General features: G+C 45.9%; 1 protein-coding gene across 1 annotated transcript in view; it reads left to right on the top strand.

Annotated features, from left to right (window-relative positions):
- The window catches only part of LOC126078305 (contactin-associated protein-like 4), a 205,728-nt gene that overhangs the window by 90,460 nt on the left and 100,230 nt on the right, over positions 1 to 15,038 (top strand). The window contains exon 4 of the mRNA XM_049888754.1: positions 11,157 to 11,304. Coding sequence (XP_049744711.1) covers positions 11,157 to 11,304 — 148 coding nt within the window. The remainder of the gene's footprint in view (positions 1 to 11,156; positions 11,305 to 15,038) is intronic.

Genomic DNA, 15,038 nt, shown 5'->3' with positions numbered 1-15,038 from the left:
GAAAATGCCATTCTACCTTCTACTTAGTGCAACTCACAAGAGGGTCCAGTGGGTGGGTGGGAGGAGAGTCTCTCTAGGGACATTGTCAGTGGCAATTCCAACCATAGTATTTAGTGAGTTTAACACACGCTTTCTCCAACTTCTTCTTGCACATTAAATGAAATCATGTGTGAACCTAATTATTAGTCAGGGCCATGTTTATCAAAACAAAGAAGCATTGAAAACCACCTTCAATTTAATTCACATCCTAAGGAAGCATCGCTCATATTTTCAACCCAAATGCTCTTTGAAGACAAACATGCCTCGTATATGGGGAAAGTTTAACTCTTTAAACAGACAACGACAAGGGCTAAGTGATTTCTTAAAATTAATTGTTGTCAATAAACATCTCAATGACAAAAGACACTTTGGCGTGTGATTATCTATCTGGACACATATTCTCAACCAAAAATGTTGACGGGTTAAATTATTCCAGAGACGATCTAAACAACCCACGGACAATATAATTCTTTCTTGTTCTATAATTTAACTTCTGTTTTGAAGTTAATTACATAGAAAAGCCAAGTTTACTTAGATATCCTGAGCTTTAATGTTAGATTTGGTTGTTTAGATTTTACCACCAGGCCTGGCAAACAAAGTGAGATAGGGATCTGACTAATCTTTAGCATTAGTTGGAATCCCTCAGTGGTGCAAATGGTTAACATGCTTAGCTGCTAACTAAAAGGCTGCAAGTTCAAGTCCACCCAGAGGCACCTTAGAGGAAAGGTCTGGTGATCTAAAACAAAATCAGCCATTGAAAAACCTATGAAGCACAGTTCTGCTCTGACACATATGGGGTCACCATGAGTCGGAGTTAACTCTGTGGCACCTGGTTTTTGCTAGTTTCAGTATTGATTATCAATTCATAAATGTGTTGTTTTAAAAATGCATCTGTCAGTTTGTTGTACTGTGGGGGCTTGTGTATTGCTGTTTTGCTGGAAGCTATGCCACTGATATTCAAATACCAACAGGGTCACCCATGGTGGACAGGTTTCAGCTGAGCTTCCAGACTAAGACAGACTAGGAAGGAGGACCCGGCAGTCTACCTTTGAAAAGCATTAGCCGGGGAAAACAGTATGAATAGCAGCAGAACATTGTCTGATATAGTGCTGGAAGATGAGCCCCCCCCAGGTTGGAAAGCACTCCCAAAAGATGCCTGGGGAAGAGCTGCATCTTCAAAGTAGAGTTGAGCTTAATGACGTGGATGGAGTCAAGCTTCCAGGACCTTCATTTGCTGATGTGGCACAACTCAAAATGAGATGAAACAGCTGCAAACATCTATTAATAATTAGAACATGGAATCTACAAAGTATGAATCTAGGAAAATTGTAAATCATCAAAAATGAAGTGGAACATATAAACATTGATATCCTAGGCATTAGTGAGCTGAAATGGACTGGTATAGGTCATTTTGAATCAGACAATTATATGGCCTACTCGATGGCACTTGGTTTTGGTTTATGCTGCAATCACAAATTGAAGAGGAATGGCGTTGCATTCATCACCACAAAGAACATTTCGAGATCTATCCTGAAGTACAACGCTGTCAGTGATAATACCCACATGCCTACAAGGAAGACCAGTTAATAACGACTATTTTTCAAATTTACACACCAAACACTAAGGCCAAAGGCGAAAAAATGGAAGAGTTCAATCAACTTCTGCATTCTGAAATTGGTCAAACATGAAATCAAGATGCACTGATAATTACTGGTAAGTAGAATGCAAAAGTTGAAAACAATGAACAAAAATCAATAGTTGGAAAATAAGGTCTTGGTAATAGAAACTATGCTGGAGATTACATGAAAAAATTTTGCAAGACCAATGACTTCTTCATTGCAAATACCTTTTTTCACCAACATAAATGGTGACTGTACACGTGGACATTTCCACATGGAATACACAGGAATCAAATCGACTACACCAGTGGAAACAGACAATGGAAAAGCTCAATGTCATCAGTCAGAACAAGGCCAGGGGCCCGCTGTGGAACAGACCATCAATTTGCTCATATGCAAGTTCAAATTCAAACTGAAAAAAATTGGAACAAGTCCACGAGAGCCTAAGTATGACTTTGAATATATCCCACCTGAATTTAGAGACCATCTCAAGAGAAGATTTGATGTGTTAAACACTAATGGCCAAAGACCAGATGAACTGTGGAAGGACATCATACATGAAGAAAGCAAGAGGTCATTAAAAAGACAGGAAAGAAAGAAAAGACCAAAATGAATGCCAGAAGAGACTCTGAGACTAGCTCTTGAATGTTGAGTAGCTAAAGCAAAAGAAAGAAGCAATGAAGTAAAAGAGCTGAACAGAAGATTGCAAAGGGTGGCTTGAGAAAAAAAGTAAAGTATTATTATAATGACATGTGCAAAGACCTGGAGACAGAAAACCAAAATGAAAGAACACGCTCAGCATTTCTCAAGCTGAAGGAACTGAAGAAAAAATTCAACTCTCAAATTGCAATATTGAAAAATTCTACAGAGAAAATATTAAATGATGAAGGAAGCATCTAAGGAAGATGGGAGGAATACAGAGAGTTACTATACCAAAAAGAACTGGTCAACATTCAACAATTTCAGGGGGTAGCATATGATCAGAAACCAATGGTACTGAAGGAAGAAGCCCAGGTGAAAAACAAGCCTCTAGGAATTGACAGAATACCAACTGAGATGTTTCAGCGAAGGGATGCAGCTCTGGACGTGCTCACTCATCTATGCCAAGAAATTTGGAAGACAGCTACCTAGCCAACCAACTGGAAGAGATCCATATTTATGCCTACTCCCAAGAAAAGTGATCCAACCGAATGCAGAAATTATTGAACAACGTCATTAATTCCACATGTAAGTAAAATTATGATGAAGATCATTCAAAAGTGGCTGCAGCTGTATATTGAAGGGAACTGCCAGAAATTCAAACCAGATTCAGAAGAGGATATGGAACTAGGGATATCACTGGTGATGTCAGATGGATCACGGCCGAAAGCAGGGAAAACCAGAAAGATGTTTACCTGTGTTTTATGGACTATGCAAAGGCATTCAGCTCTGTGGATCATAATAAATTATGGATAACATTGTGAAGAATGGGAATTCCAGAACACTTAATTGTGCTCGTGAGGAACCTTTACATAGATCGAGAGGCAGTCATTCAAACAAACAAGAGGGTACTGTGTGGTTTAAAGTCAGGAAAGGTGTGTATCAGGATTGTATTCTTTCACCATACCTATTCTATCTGTATGCTGAGCAAATAATCTGAGAAGCTGGACTTGAAGTACTTACTGATGAAAATCAAAGACCACAGCCTTCAGTATGGATTACACCTCAACATAAAGAAAACAAAAATCCCCACAATTGGACCAATAAGCAACATTATTACAAACTGGGAAAAGATTGAAGTTGTCAAGGATTTCATTTTACTTGGATCCACAATCAACACCCATGGAAGCAGCCGTCAAGAAATTAAAAGACACATTGCATTGGGCAAATCAGCTGCAAAAGACCTCTTCAAAGTGCTGAAAATCAAAGATGTCACCTTGAAGACTAAGGTGTGCCTGACCCAAGCCATGGTGTTTTCAGTCGCCTCCTATTCATGTGAAAGCCGGACAATGAATAAGGAAGACCGAAGACTAATTCATGCCTTTGAATTGTGGTGTTGGAGAAGAATATTGAATATACCATGGACTGCCAAAAGAACAAACAAATCTGTCTGGGAAGAAGTATAGCCAGAGTGCTCCTTAGAAGCAAGAATGGTGAAACAAAGTCACATACTTTGGACATGTTGTCAAGAGGGATCAGTCCCTGGAGAAGGATATCATGCCTGGTAAAGTACAGGGTCAGTGAAAAAGAGGAAGACCCTCAAGGAGATGGATTGACACAGTGGCTGAAACAATGGGCTTAAGCATAACAGTGATTGTGAGGATAGTGCACGATAGGGCAGTGTTTCGTTCTGTTTCGTATAGGGTCCCTATGAGTCAGAACAACTCGATGGCACCTAACAACAACAACAACAGACTCTCAGTGTTTGGTTTTTTAAATATAAGCATTATTCTAGTGTAAGAGATAAGACCTTTACATTAATAAACCTAGACACTGTATCACCAATGTCACTAGTACTTGTTCCACTTAATGTCTTTATCTAGAAATAGTAATTGTTCTAGCTGGTAGCTTAAGGAATAATTATTGTTATACATAACTTACAAAATGCAGTTCTTTAAAATTCATACAAGTAGTGTTTATATTGTTATAAGGTGGCATCTGGACATATTTAAGACACATGTAAATGCATCAAGTGTTTATTTTGTTGAAGGATTTTGGAAGGTTTATAAAATAATGTCTCTGTCTCCTACTGCTCATGAAATAATAAAATAGATGGCAAATCACCATAATGCTGGTTCTGGAAGGACTCAGGGCCTCTTGGGAAAGTGATTAGTTCCACCAGGGGCAGGAAAGGACACGCTGGACCTGGAGCATCTTGTGGCAGAAGCAAACAAGGAAGCACTCAGTACCCATGGGGCCCTGTCACTGGGGCTGACCTGAAGGGGCTCTCCCTCGTTCAAACTTGGAATGGTTTGAGCATGAGAAAGTGTAGCAGCTGTAATGGGTTATACGTGAGCCATTGCTCCACCACCTTCTGAAAATAAAAGAGAAGGAGGGAGAGGAGAGAGAGTAAATTCTTCTAAACAGAAGAACATCGACACTCCATCTGAGAGAATGCTAATATTAGAGAATCACCATTTTCTAACCCCACTGTGAACACCGATTCAGGCAGGGATCATAAATGGGTGCTAAAACCTTTGCATGAAATGTTTGCTGGAACAGGATGTTCACATGAGCTCAGAGAATCTCACTACACTTTACTGGTCAGTTGCAAAGAGAAGTCACTCCCTTAACCAAGTAACCAAAAGCGATGTCAAGGGAGCGGCAAGACTGAGACCACCAGCCTGGTGGGTCAGAGTGTGCAGCACACAACCTCAGCTTGTGGAGTTTTTGTGCAACCTAACTCTAATATGAGGTAATCCATGTAAATATGGGACAAATTCATGGTGAGCCACATTCCACAAGTTGGCTGACGTAGACTCTTCAAAAAAATCAACAAGGTGAGGTGGAGGACTATCCTACATTAGAGGGAGGTATTTAACTTCGGGCTGTACACTAGTGTGATTGCTGAATTAGCGTTGTCAGTGTCGTAGTGATTTGGGAGAAGGTCCTGTTTTTAGGAGATGCACACTGGATTTAGGCACAAGGAATCATGTCTACAACTGTTTTCAAGCGGTTCAGCAACAACCAATTACATGCGTGCATGTGCATGTGCATGTATTGTGTGGTGTAGATACACATGTGTATGTATGAGTATATATGTATGCCTGTGTGCGTACATGGAAACCCTGTGGAGTGGTGATTAAGAGTTCAGCTGCTCTCCGAGAGGCTACAGTTGGAATCCACCAGGCGCTCCTTGGAAATCCTATAGGGCAGTTCTACTCTGTCCTAGAGGGTTGCTGTGAGTCAGAATTGACTCGAGGGCAAGGGGTTTGGTTTTTTGTTTTTTTAATGTGTGCATTGTGTGAGTGTATGTGCATATGTGAGTGTGGTTGTGCACACATGTGTATACACAGAGAAAGTAAATATGGCAAAGTGTCGACAATGAGCAATTCTAGGTATCTTTTTTTTAGGTGAAAGCTATACAGATTTAGCATTCCATTTAGTCAATTCAAATGTAAGTTAAATGTTTTTTCAAGAATGGTGGGAAATGGTGTTATGGATTGAACTGTGTCCCTCAAAAAGTTATGTTTGAATCCTTACCCCTGTACCTGTAAATATGACCCTGTTTGGAAGTAGGGTTTTTTCTTTTTTATGCTAATGAGGTCATACCACAGTAGGGTGGGTGGGTCCTAAACCCAATCACTTCTGAGTGATGTTTTATAAAAAGAGCAGCATAGACCCGGAGACAGATACGGGGGAAGAAACACCAAGGATTGCCAGCAGACACTGCAAACTAGGAGAGAGGCCACAGAAGGACCGACATGTCCCAGGCCCTGAATCTGGATTTCTAACCCACTGAACTGTGAAAAAATAAATTCCTGTTCTTTAAGCCACCCATGTGTGATAATGTGTTTGTTAAAGCAGTCCTTGGTAACTAAGAGTGGAAACCCTCTGGCATAGTGGTTAATGGCTACAGCTGCAAACCAAAAAGGTCAGCAGTTCAAATCCACCAGCCACTCCTTGGAAACTCTATGGGGCGGTTCTACTCTGTCCTAGAGGGTCGTTATGAGTGGCAATGAGTAGGTAACTAAGATATCATCTATTTACCTCCATTAACATAATATTAAATTCTTTAAAAAAAAAAAAAAAACATTGCCCTTGAGTCGATTCTAACTTATAATGACCTTGTAGGACAGAGTAGAACTGCCCCATAGGGTTTCCAAGGAGTGGCTGATGGATTCGAGCTGTTGATCTTTTTGGTTGGAAGCCAAGCTCTTAACCACTATGCCACCAGGGCTCAATTGACAGCTTAGAGACCCATTTTACTGTTTGTCCCTCTAATCCCACCCGTCAAACAGAAGCTTAATTTCCAGAATGTGGAGTCAGCATGCCAGCGTGATCTCTGTTTCCTGAACTAAAAAAAAAAAAAAAAAAAAAAAAAATTGCTAGTGTCATTTAAATAAAATTTGAATGTAATAACAATGTTGAATTATAATGCTTTGGTCATAGGAGCTGCTGTTTGTAGCTTAGCTCTTTAAATAGGTGTCTTGAATATTAACCCAATAAAGTTAGTACTATTCAGAGTCTGACCAATGGGGGTCTCGGCAAGAACAGCTACATCAACCAAAACACCGGCAATGGGCATCATTGCAAAGGGCAGAGTGTGACGACCTACAGTGTACCTGGCAGTGCTTGACAGCATCAATCCTCAGTTCTTTGAGGACCCCACTTATAGATGTAGAAACTGAGGCTGCGGTGAGTCCACTTATCACTCCTTTGGCTCACAGGGGTCCCAAGTGGATCTTTCTAGGAAGATCACCTGGACCCCATTCAAAGGCATGGATGGACACTACTCATCCATGAGGGACCATGGAGAAAGCAGTGATGTCTCCTGGATGCGCCAGAGCTCCCACTGTCTGGTTTTCTTTGTCTGTGGTCCTGTTTGTCTACATGGAGGGGGTTCCTTGGGAACTCATGGGCTCTGCCCCCTGGCCCTAGGGGTAGCTGTTCCCTGAGGTCAGGCTAGGGTTACTTAGGGATGCCACCTGCATTTCTGCTGAGTCATGCAACTTGTCACCAGGTAGAAGATGATAGAAGGAAGGCTCTGTTCTCTGTGCTCCGAATTTCACTATCACTAAATCAAGAAGTCTCTTTGACAGTCAGTAAAAATGTAATTATGTGATCAGAGTTTACTGAAATTGAAAGTGCAGCACCCCAACACAGTATGCATTTTATTTTATCTTTTGTTTCTAAAACACCTAGAACTAAGAGATGTTTAATGTTGGCGGTAGAATTCTCACCTACCGTGCGGGAAACCCGGGTTCCATTTCCCGCCAATGCACAGCCACCATCCGCCTGTCCCTGAAGGCTTGTGTGTTTCTATGATGCTGAATAGGTTTTGGCGGAGCTTCCAGACTAAGACAGACTGGGAAAAAGGTCTGGCCATCTACTTTTGAAAATCAGCCAATAAAAACCTTATGGATCACAGTGGTCTGATCCAAAACCAATGATGGGGATGGTGCAGGACCAGGCAGCATTTTGTTCTGTTGTGTATGGGGTTGCCATGAGTAGACAGCAGTTAACAACAATGTTGATGGCAGAGTTTAACAGGTGTGTCATAAGGGCCAGAATCCCCCTTTCCTGAACATAAACTGTCACTGCTTGGGGAGGAAGCCTCTCAGCTGAGGCTCAGAGGAAGAGAGGGCATAGCAACCTTTCCAGCCTCTCCCAGCCTAGCAAGGGGAGAATGGTTAAGGGTCGCAGGAAGATGTGGAGCCATCCATCAAATAACAGGGGAATTTGTTCCCTGTGTTCACCTTAACAAAGTACCACAAAATGGATGCCTTATAAGAACACAGAGTTATTCTCTGTAGTTCTGGAGGCCATGAGTCTAAATTCAAGGTGTTGGCAGGGCCGTGTTCTCTCCAAAACCCAAAACCAAACCCAGTGCTGTTGAGTCAATTCCGACTCATAGCAACCCTATAGGACAGAGTAGAACTGCCCCGTAGTTTCCAAGGAGTATCTGGTGGATTTGAACTGCTGACCTTTTGGTTAGCAGCTGTAGCACTTAACCACTACACCACCAGGTTCTCTCCAAAAGCTCTGGAGAAATTTCCTTCCTTGTCTCTGGACTTCTGGTAGCCCCAGGCAGTCCTTGGCTTATAGATGCATCTCCACATAGTGTCCTTCCCTCTGTCTGTGTCTCTTCTTGGATAAGGACCCTGTGAGATGGGATTAAGACCCACCCTACTTCAGTGTGATCTATTGTTAATTTAACCGATAACGTCTTCAAAGACCCTGTCTCCAAACAAGGTCACCTACATGGGTACCAGGGGTTAGGACTTTAACATATCTTTTTGGGGACACAACTCAATCCGTGGTAAGGAGGTTCCAGGACCAAAACTTGGATTTCTGTTTCTTGATTAGGAAGATTCAGAAAGGGCTGATTGAATTCTTCATCCCAGATACCTGAACTCCTTATTTTCGAGATGAGAAGAATGTCATGAATATTGAAAACATTTGTTGATTTTGCTTATTTTTCTAAAATTCAAATCTAAATTTCCACCTGGGAAAACTATTAGACATTCAATTGACTTTTAAACAAAATAGGACGTGAGTACTCCGAAAGGTTCTTTGTTCAGTGAGTTGTAGGATTGGATCCATTATGAATAGAGTGTGGAGGCAATTAACACTCAATCAGTGACCCCTAATGTGCAGCCCAGAGGTTTGAGTCAAGACTGGACAATTGTTAGGACGATTGTAAGGACAAGAAGAATGGCATTTTCATTTGAAATTTTAAAGTTACATCAATGTTATCTTAATGGAGCTTTTGTATTATAATGCTTGGGAAATTAATACGGAGTTGAAAGGCACCTCTTAGAGCGATCCTAAAGGTCTACAGAAAACAAGTGACGAATACCAGTGAAGCATTCTTATAGAATGCATTTTCTTGCTTTTTGATGAACATAGCAGAATATAAATCTTCATTGTTTTCACTCTCTTTTTAAGTTTAAAGTGAATTATTTATACCATAACTGATATACCAAAAAAACCAACCCATTGCCTTTGAGTCATTTCTGACTCATAGTGACCCTCTAGGACAGAGCAGAACTACCCCGTGGAGTTTCCAAGGAGCACCTGGTGGATTCAAACTACCAACCTCTTGGTTAGCAGATGTAACTCTTAACCACTACGCTACCACAGTTTTCATAGCTGATATAGTTAGTTTTAAACCTGAAAGTTAGTTGCCAACTTGTTAGATACCATCGAGTCCGTTCTGACTCATGGTGACCCTTACACCAGTAAAAACTCCAGGATAAGGAGAGAAGGATAAATAAAGTTTGGTTAGCAAACATTTTGTTCTAAAAAACATCTCAGCTAATCATTTATGAGGCAAAGAGCAGAAGTCTGGAGGGTCTGTTGGCCTTGTCCTAGGCAGACATGCGGCATCTGTCAGTCTTATCCAAGTCGTGTGGGGGAGGGGTTCTTGGCAGTGAACAGTTCCCCGGGGCGCAAAAATGTGGTGGATTTCTTGGAATATCACCGTTTTCCAGGATCACGGGGCTCAGGAAAAGTTCGACATTGTCAAGGAAGACAAGCATGCCTGTGAGAAAACAAACCCCCCTGTGCACACACCTCACATCTGCAATGCCACATTCCTTCCTGAATTAGCTTGTTAGTGCACAAAAATTAAATCTACGTCACATGCTGGGAGAGCCCCGTAGGCAGCTGAAACCTCCGTTCAGGCTCGGACCTTTCAGTTGAGCAATAATGAAACCTGATTATAGGCCGCACTTCACAAACATTTCAGAAAACATCCAGTTCTATCGTGTAACCCAAGTGTGCTCTGGCGGCTAGTGGAATGTGGGAAGTGAAGCAGAGGCTCCAGCACACATGTTCTTGCTCCCTGGGGAGGTGGGCCATGCAGACCTGGAAGGAGCCTTTCCTGGTGAGGCAGAGTCCCTGCTCTCACTCCCTGCACATGCGCAGCACCCTTCAAGTAGCCTTGGTCTCAGGTCCTGCTCACCTGGTTCACCTGATTCACCTGGCTCGCCTGGCCTACCATCCATTGAGGTGTAGGGCAGAGAAGGCCAGCGTGGGTGGGTCCAGTGGTCCGGACGCCTGCCTGACCTCACAAACCTCACCTTCCCGAGGTCTGCAGTCCAGGGTCTTAAACGGAAGCGTTCGCCAAGGGCCCTTCTAGCTTTCAGCACCGGAATCCATGCTACCCCTCCTGATCGTCTGAAATCATCACCGAATTTGCCCTCAGATCCAGTGTTTTAAGGCAAATCTTCACTGCCTGGAGATGAGGCATAAAGTTTATGTGGCGGGCGCTTTACTACAGCAAGCTTTGAGGAGGGCACCGCAGTCCACTGGCGGCTTAATCCTGATAGTAAAACTCGAACCAGCCTTTCGATAAGGAGCCTCAGAACCTGGGAACACTGCTCAGAGGAAAGGCTGTCACAACAGCGCTCTGCAGATGGCCAGCTGGCTTTTCCGTTTAGTGGGAGCCTGACCTCGTGCTGGCCTGAGAGACAGCCCAGTGTGTCACGGAGACAGCAGCCAGGGCCCAGAGGTCACAGCTTTACTGAGCGATGCCAGGACGGTGACGGTGGGGATGAGGGGCGGAGGGTGCGCTTTGTGTGGGGGCAACGCCCTCATCCTCCTTCATCCTCAAGGATGGTTCCAGGTTTCAGGCCTCTCACTGGGATCTCTGCTGCAATCCCAATCCGTCCCTGTGGGAGGGTGCTTTCGGGAATTGCTTTTGGAGGCCTGTGGACTGTGTGATCCTCAAGGTTCTGGGGAGGCGAGGAGTGAAGACAGGACGAGGCAGGGGTGGAGAGGAGAGAAGAGAGGGGAAGGAGGGAGGGTCCGTGAGGGAGAGCCGCGAGTACTGAGCCTGTCCCTCTCTCGCAGGGCTTCCAGGGGAACGTGAACGCGGACAGCGTGGTGCTCTACAGGCTGCGGCCGCCCTTGGAGACGCGGCACCTGCGCTTTCTACCGGTGGCCTGGAACCGCGATGGCCGCATCGGGATGCGAGTGGAGCTGTACGGCTGCGCCTACCGTGAGTGCGCGGCTGGGGTGGGCGCAGTACAGCGGGGTCCGGATGCGCCTAGAGCTGCAGGCCTGCACCTACTGTGAGTGCCTGATGGGCGGGCACGGGGGACGGTCCGGGCGTGCCGCCCTTTAAACATGCGGGCGCCGGGGTGGGCACCTGAGTGTGCATCTGAGGGGCGCACCCAGGTGCTGGAGACGTCTCACCAACTCGGACCCCACCTCTCAAGGCCACGCTTGTGTTCTGAGCACCTTTCCTGCAGAAGGCCCGGATTTAGAAAAGGGGATAGCGCCCCGCCCAGAGTCACCAAGCCTTCGCTCTAAAACCCACCGCAGGCGTTGTCTCTCAGTGGCGCATCGTTCACTTTCAGGGGTGTTGTGTCCCCCGGAAAATCTCAACTTTTAAGGCTCCTTCTCAGGTTAAAGTTTTTCCTTAAGTTATTTAGCAAGGATAATGATTCTTTGTCATATGTTTACATGAACCTAAGATAAAAATCACAGGCTGTTTTAATTAGGGTTCCTTTACAGGCATGGAACCCCAGTGGCTCAGTGGTTAAGTTACAGGTCGGCAGTTCAAACCCACCAGCCACTCCTTGGAAACCCTATCGGGCAGTTCTCCTCTGTTCTGTAGGGTTGCTATGAGTCCCAATCAACTGGAGGGCAGTGAGTTTTTTCACTGGGGCGCGTTATCGTCTCTTCACACCAGGACGGGATGGGAGGTACTCGAGCCTGCACTCAGCTCCACCCCGGTGGCTCTCTCTGTCCCTCTCTCTTTCTCTACCCAGTTGCTGCAGAGTCGATTCTGACTCATAGCTACCCTGTAGGACAGGGTAGAGCTGCCCCATAGAGCTTCCAGGAAGCACCTGGAGGATTCGAACACCTGATCTTTTGGTTAGCAGCCATAGCACTTAAACACTAGCCACCAGGGTTTCCATATATATATATATATATATATATATATATAATTAAACCCATTGCCGTCAAGTCGATTCTGACGCATAGCGACCCGATAGGACAGCATAGAACTGCCCAGTAGAGTTTCCAAGGAGCGCATGGAGATTCGAACTGCCATCCTCTTGGATAGCAGCCGTAGCACTTAACCACTATGCCATAGTGCCAAATACATAGCTATTTCATAAACCCCACAAAGCCCACTTGGGCAGAGGCATAACCCCCACCACAGATGTAACTTGGATACACAGCCTCAGCAAAGTCACGGTGGGTTCAGGGGGTACCCCTGCATGGCCTAGCTCCCCACTGTCTTCTCTACACCCTCCCTCCACTGTTAATAGGGGTGTACTCTGTGGCTCAGGTGGTCTGCGCAGATCGCATTGCCCTGTGGTGCGTGTGGGGCAGGTGGGTTAGACCTGGAAGCCATCACCCAGGGGCAGCTCCAGTCAGAGTCTCTAGGCCTACCTCAGCGGCTCCCTGCCAGGGCTGCATGCTTACTGCTGCTCTGCAGAGCCCAGAATGTTCAAGAAAAAACACCAAAAGCTCCCCCACCCCCCAGGCCAAGAGGGTGTACCCAAGCCTGGTGGAGGCCAAGTCTGTGCTAATGTTCATCCCACAACATGAGCACTGGGCAGAGCAGGGTCACAGTGTTTGCTGAAGGGCAGTAACAGGTGGCTGTAGACCCGAGGAGCCTCTTCACTGAAGCTCTTGAGGGAACGACTTCACCCCGCCCTGTCACAGAGAGCGATCGAAGGCAGAGGGTAGGGTCTAGCATATCCCTCCTGAGTGCTCTGTGTGGACTCCTGGTGGTCCATCCAGCTTGGCTGCCAGCCGCTTTGAGGCCGTGGATCTGCAGGCCACCTGCCACCATTTTGAGTGCTCCCCTCCTCTCACTGAACACACATTAACACGCCGTCTTCCTTCTCCCACTCCTGTGGGCTCTGGACTGAGGATGTGTCGTCTGTGGGCTCTTGGAGCTGAGAGTGGACATCTAGTGAACTAATAGAGTGCAGGTTGTTGCGGCCAATTTGCTGAGGGTGCCGTAATGTAACTTCTGTGGTGCCTCCAGGACGTGGGTGCCACAGGAATCTCCAACCAGCCAGGGACCCCAACACCACCCTAGGGCTCGAGGACCTGCTGAAGGACTCACAGGGATCACTCACGGCTGTGGTGGAAGGACACAGAATAAAGTCAGCAGCAAGAAGTGTGCACAGCGAATCCAGGAGAGACCAGGCACTGGAGTTCAGGGTGCCCTCCCAGGGGAGTCCTGTGGATGGTACTTACAACAGCAACAATGAGGACAACACGCCTGGGGAGTGTTGCCACCAGGGATGCCACGAGCCTTGGTGTCCAGGGTTTTACTGAGGATCAGTCAAGGAGGCACAGAGCACCACGTGGCTGACTTTGGTTACTCAGCCTCCACCCTCAGAGGTCAAACTGATCCCATGTGACCCACAGCCCAGGTGAACAAGAGCAAGTATCCCAGCAGGGGAGACACACGAGCCCTGCACAGGGCATACTCAGGCCTCTCTTTCCTTGCACAAGCAAGTATTACAGCTCTTTTTAGCTCTGCCAGCAAGACTTCTGCCTGTAGGAGGCTCTCCATCCATGGGTCAGCAAGCCCACCACAGCTGCTACCACCATGCTGTAGTGGGGCCTGCATGGCTGCCGAGGCTTCTGCTCTGCTGCTGGACCTCACTGACCTCTGCTGCTGGACCTCACTGACCTCTGCTGCTGGACCTCACTGACCTCTGCTGCTGGACCTCACTGACCTCTGCTGACGACTCCTGCCATGCTACCCAGGCCTGTAGGGCTCTCTTGCCTCCAAGCTGCTTCTCACTGTCTCATGCCGTCTTCAGTGTTCATTCTTTCTTCCGGGTCTAGGAGGTTCTCAGTGCAGGAACCTTGGGTCCTTGGTCCAAACAACCTGCTCCACTTCAGACTCTTCTTCTTGATGGTAATGAGGTCCCCTCCCAAACTTCTGTGCAATTGGCCTTTATGTAAGCTGGCTCCTTGTCAATTTCAAGTCATAGCCCTCCCACCAGCACCACTGACCAAGCCCCTGGGTAAACTGCAAATACTTAATTTGTATAGTAAACTGACCAATCCCCTCAGTGGACCATAAGTCACTCAGTATGCGTAGTCCCAGCCAATCACTCTGTGGGTCTTACCAGCCCGTGGCTAGAACACCATATAAAAGTGATCCATTGCATTTCAGTGCCACAAAGGTAGCATATCTGTTTTCTTTATAAGGAAGAAACAAACATAAGAATCATGCACAGCAAATGTGAGATGGGGATCAGGAATGGGTAGAGAGTAGGTGGAGAGGTTGGTTGTTTGGGGTTGGGCAAGGAGTGGTCACAGCCATGAATAGTGGCATTCCAGGCACAGACTGTCAGATGGAGGTGTCCAGCCAGATAAGACACAGTGCCGGCCAAGGGGCCTTGTGGGGCTGATGCTAACAACACCAGGTCTGTGCCAGTGACCTCAGAGAAGGCGCATATCCTGAGGCCGGACTTTTCCAGGCAGCCCCACCCAACACTGAGCCACCTCTGGGATATTTACCAGCTGGGCTCCTTTCCATTTTGTGGTTTCTTCTTCTATATTGTCCATCTTCCTACACCCCCAGACATTTCTAAATTTGTGTGCTCTCTTTGGCCCTGGCTAAGACTTCTCTTACTAGACTTTCTCTTTGATCTTGTAACATTTATCGGCTGCCTCTCCCATTACTCAGGGAACACCTTCAAGTTCATTGTTCTTGGAGTAGGACACGTACTTTGACCAGGGTGGCAG

The sequence above is a fragment of the Elephas maximus genome, chromosome 6 (genome assembly GCF_024166365.1).
Source record: "Elephas maximus indicus isolate mEleMax1 chromosome 6, mEleMax1 primary haplotype, whole genome shotgun sequence".
In the NCBI taxonomy this organism is placed as follows: domain Eukaryota; kingdom Metazoa; phylum Chordata; class Mammalia; order Proboscidea; family Elephantidae; genus Elephas; species Elephas maximus.
Note: the sequence above shows the minus strand (reverse complement) of the source record. Positions and strands in the feature narration are given on the sequence as shown.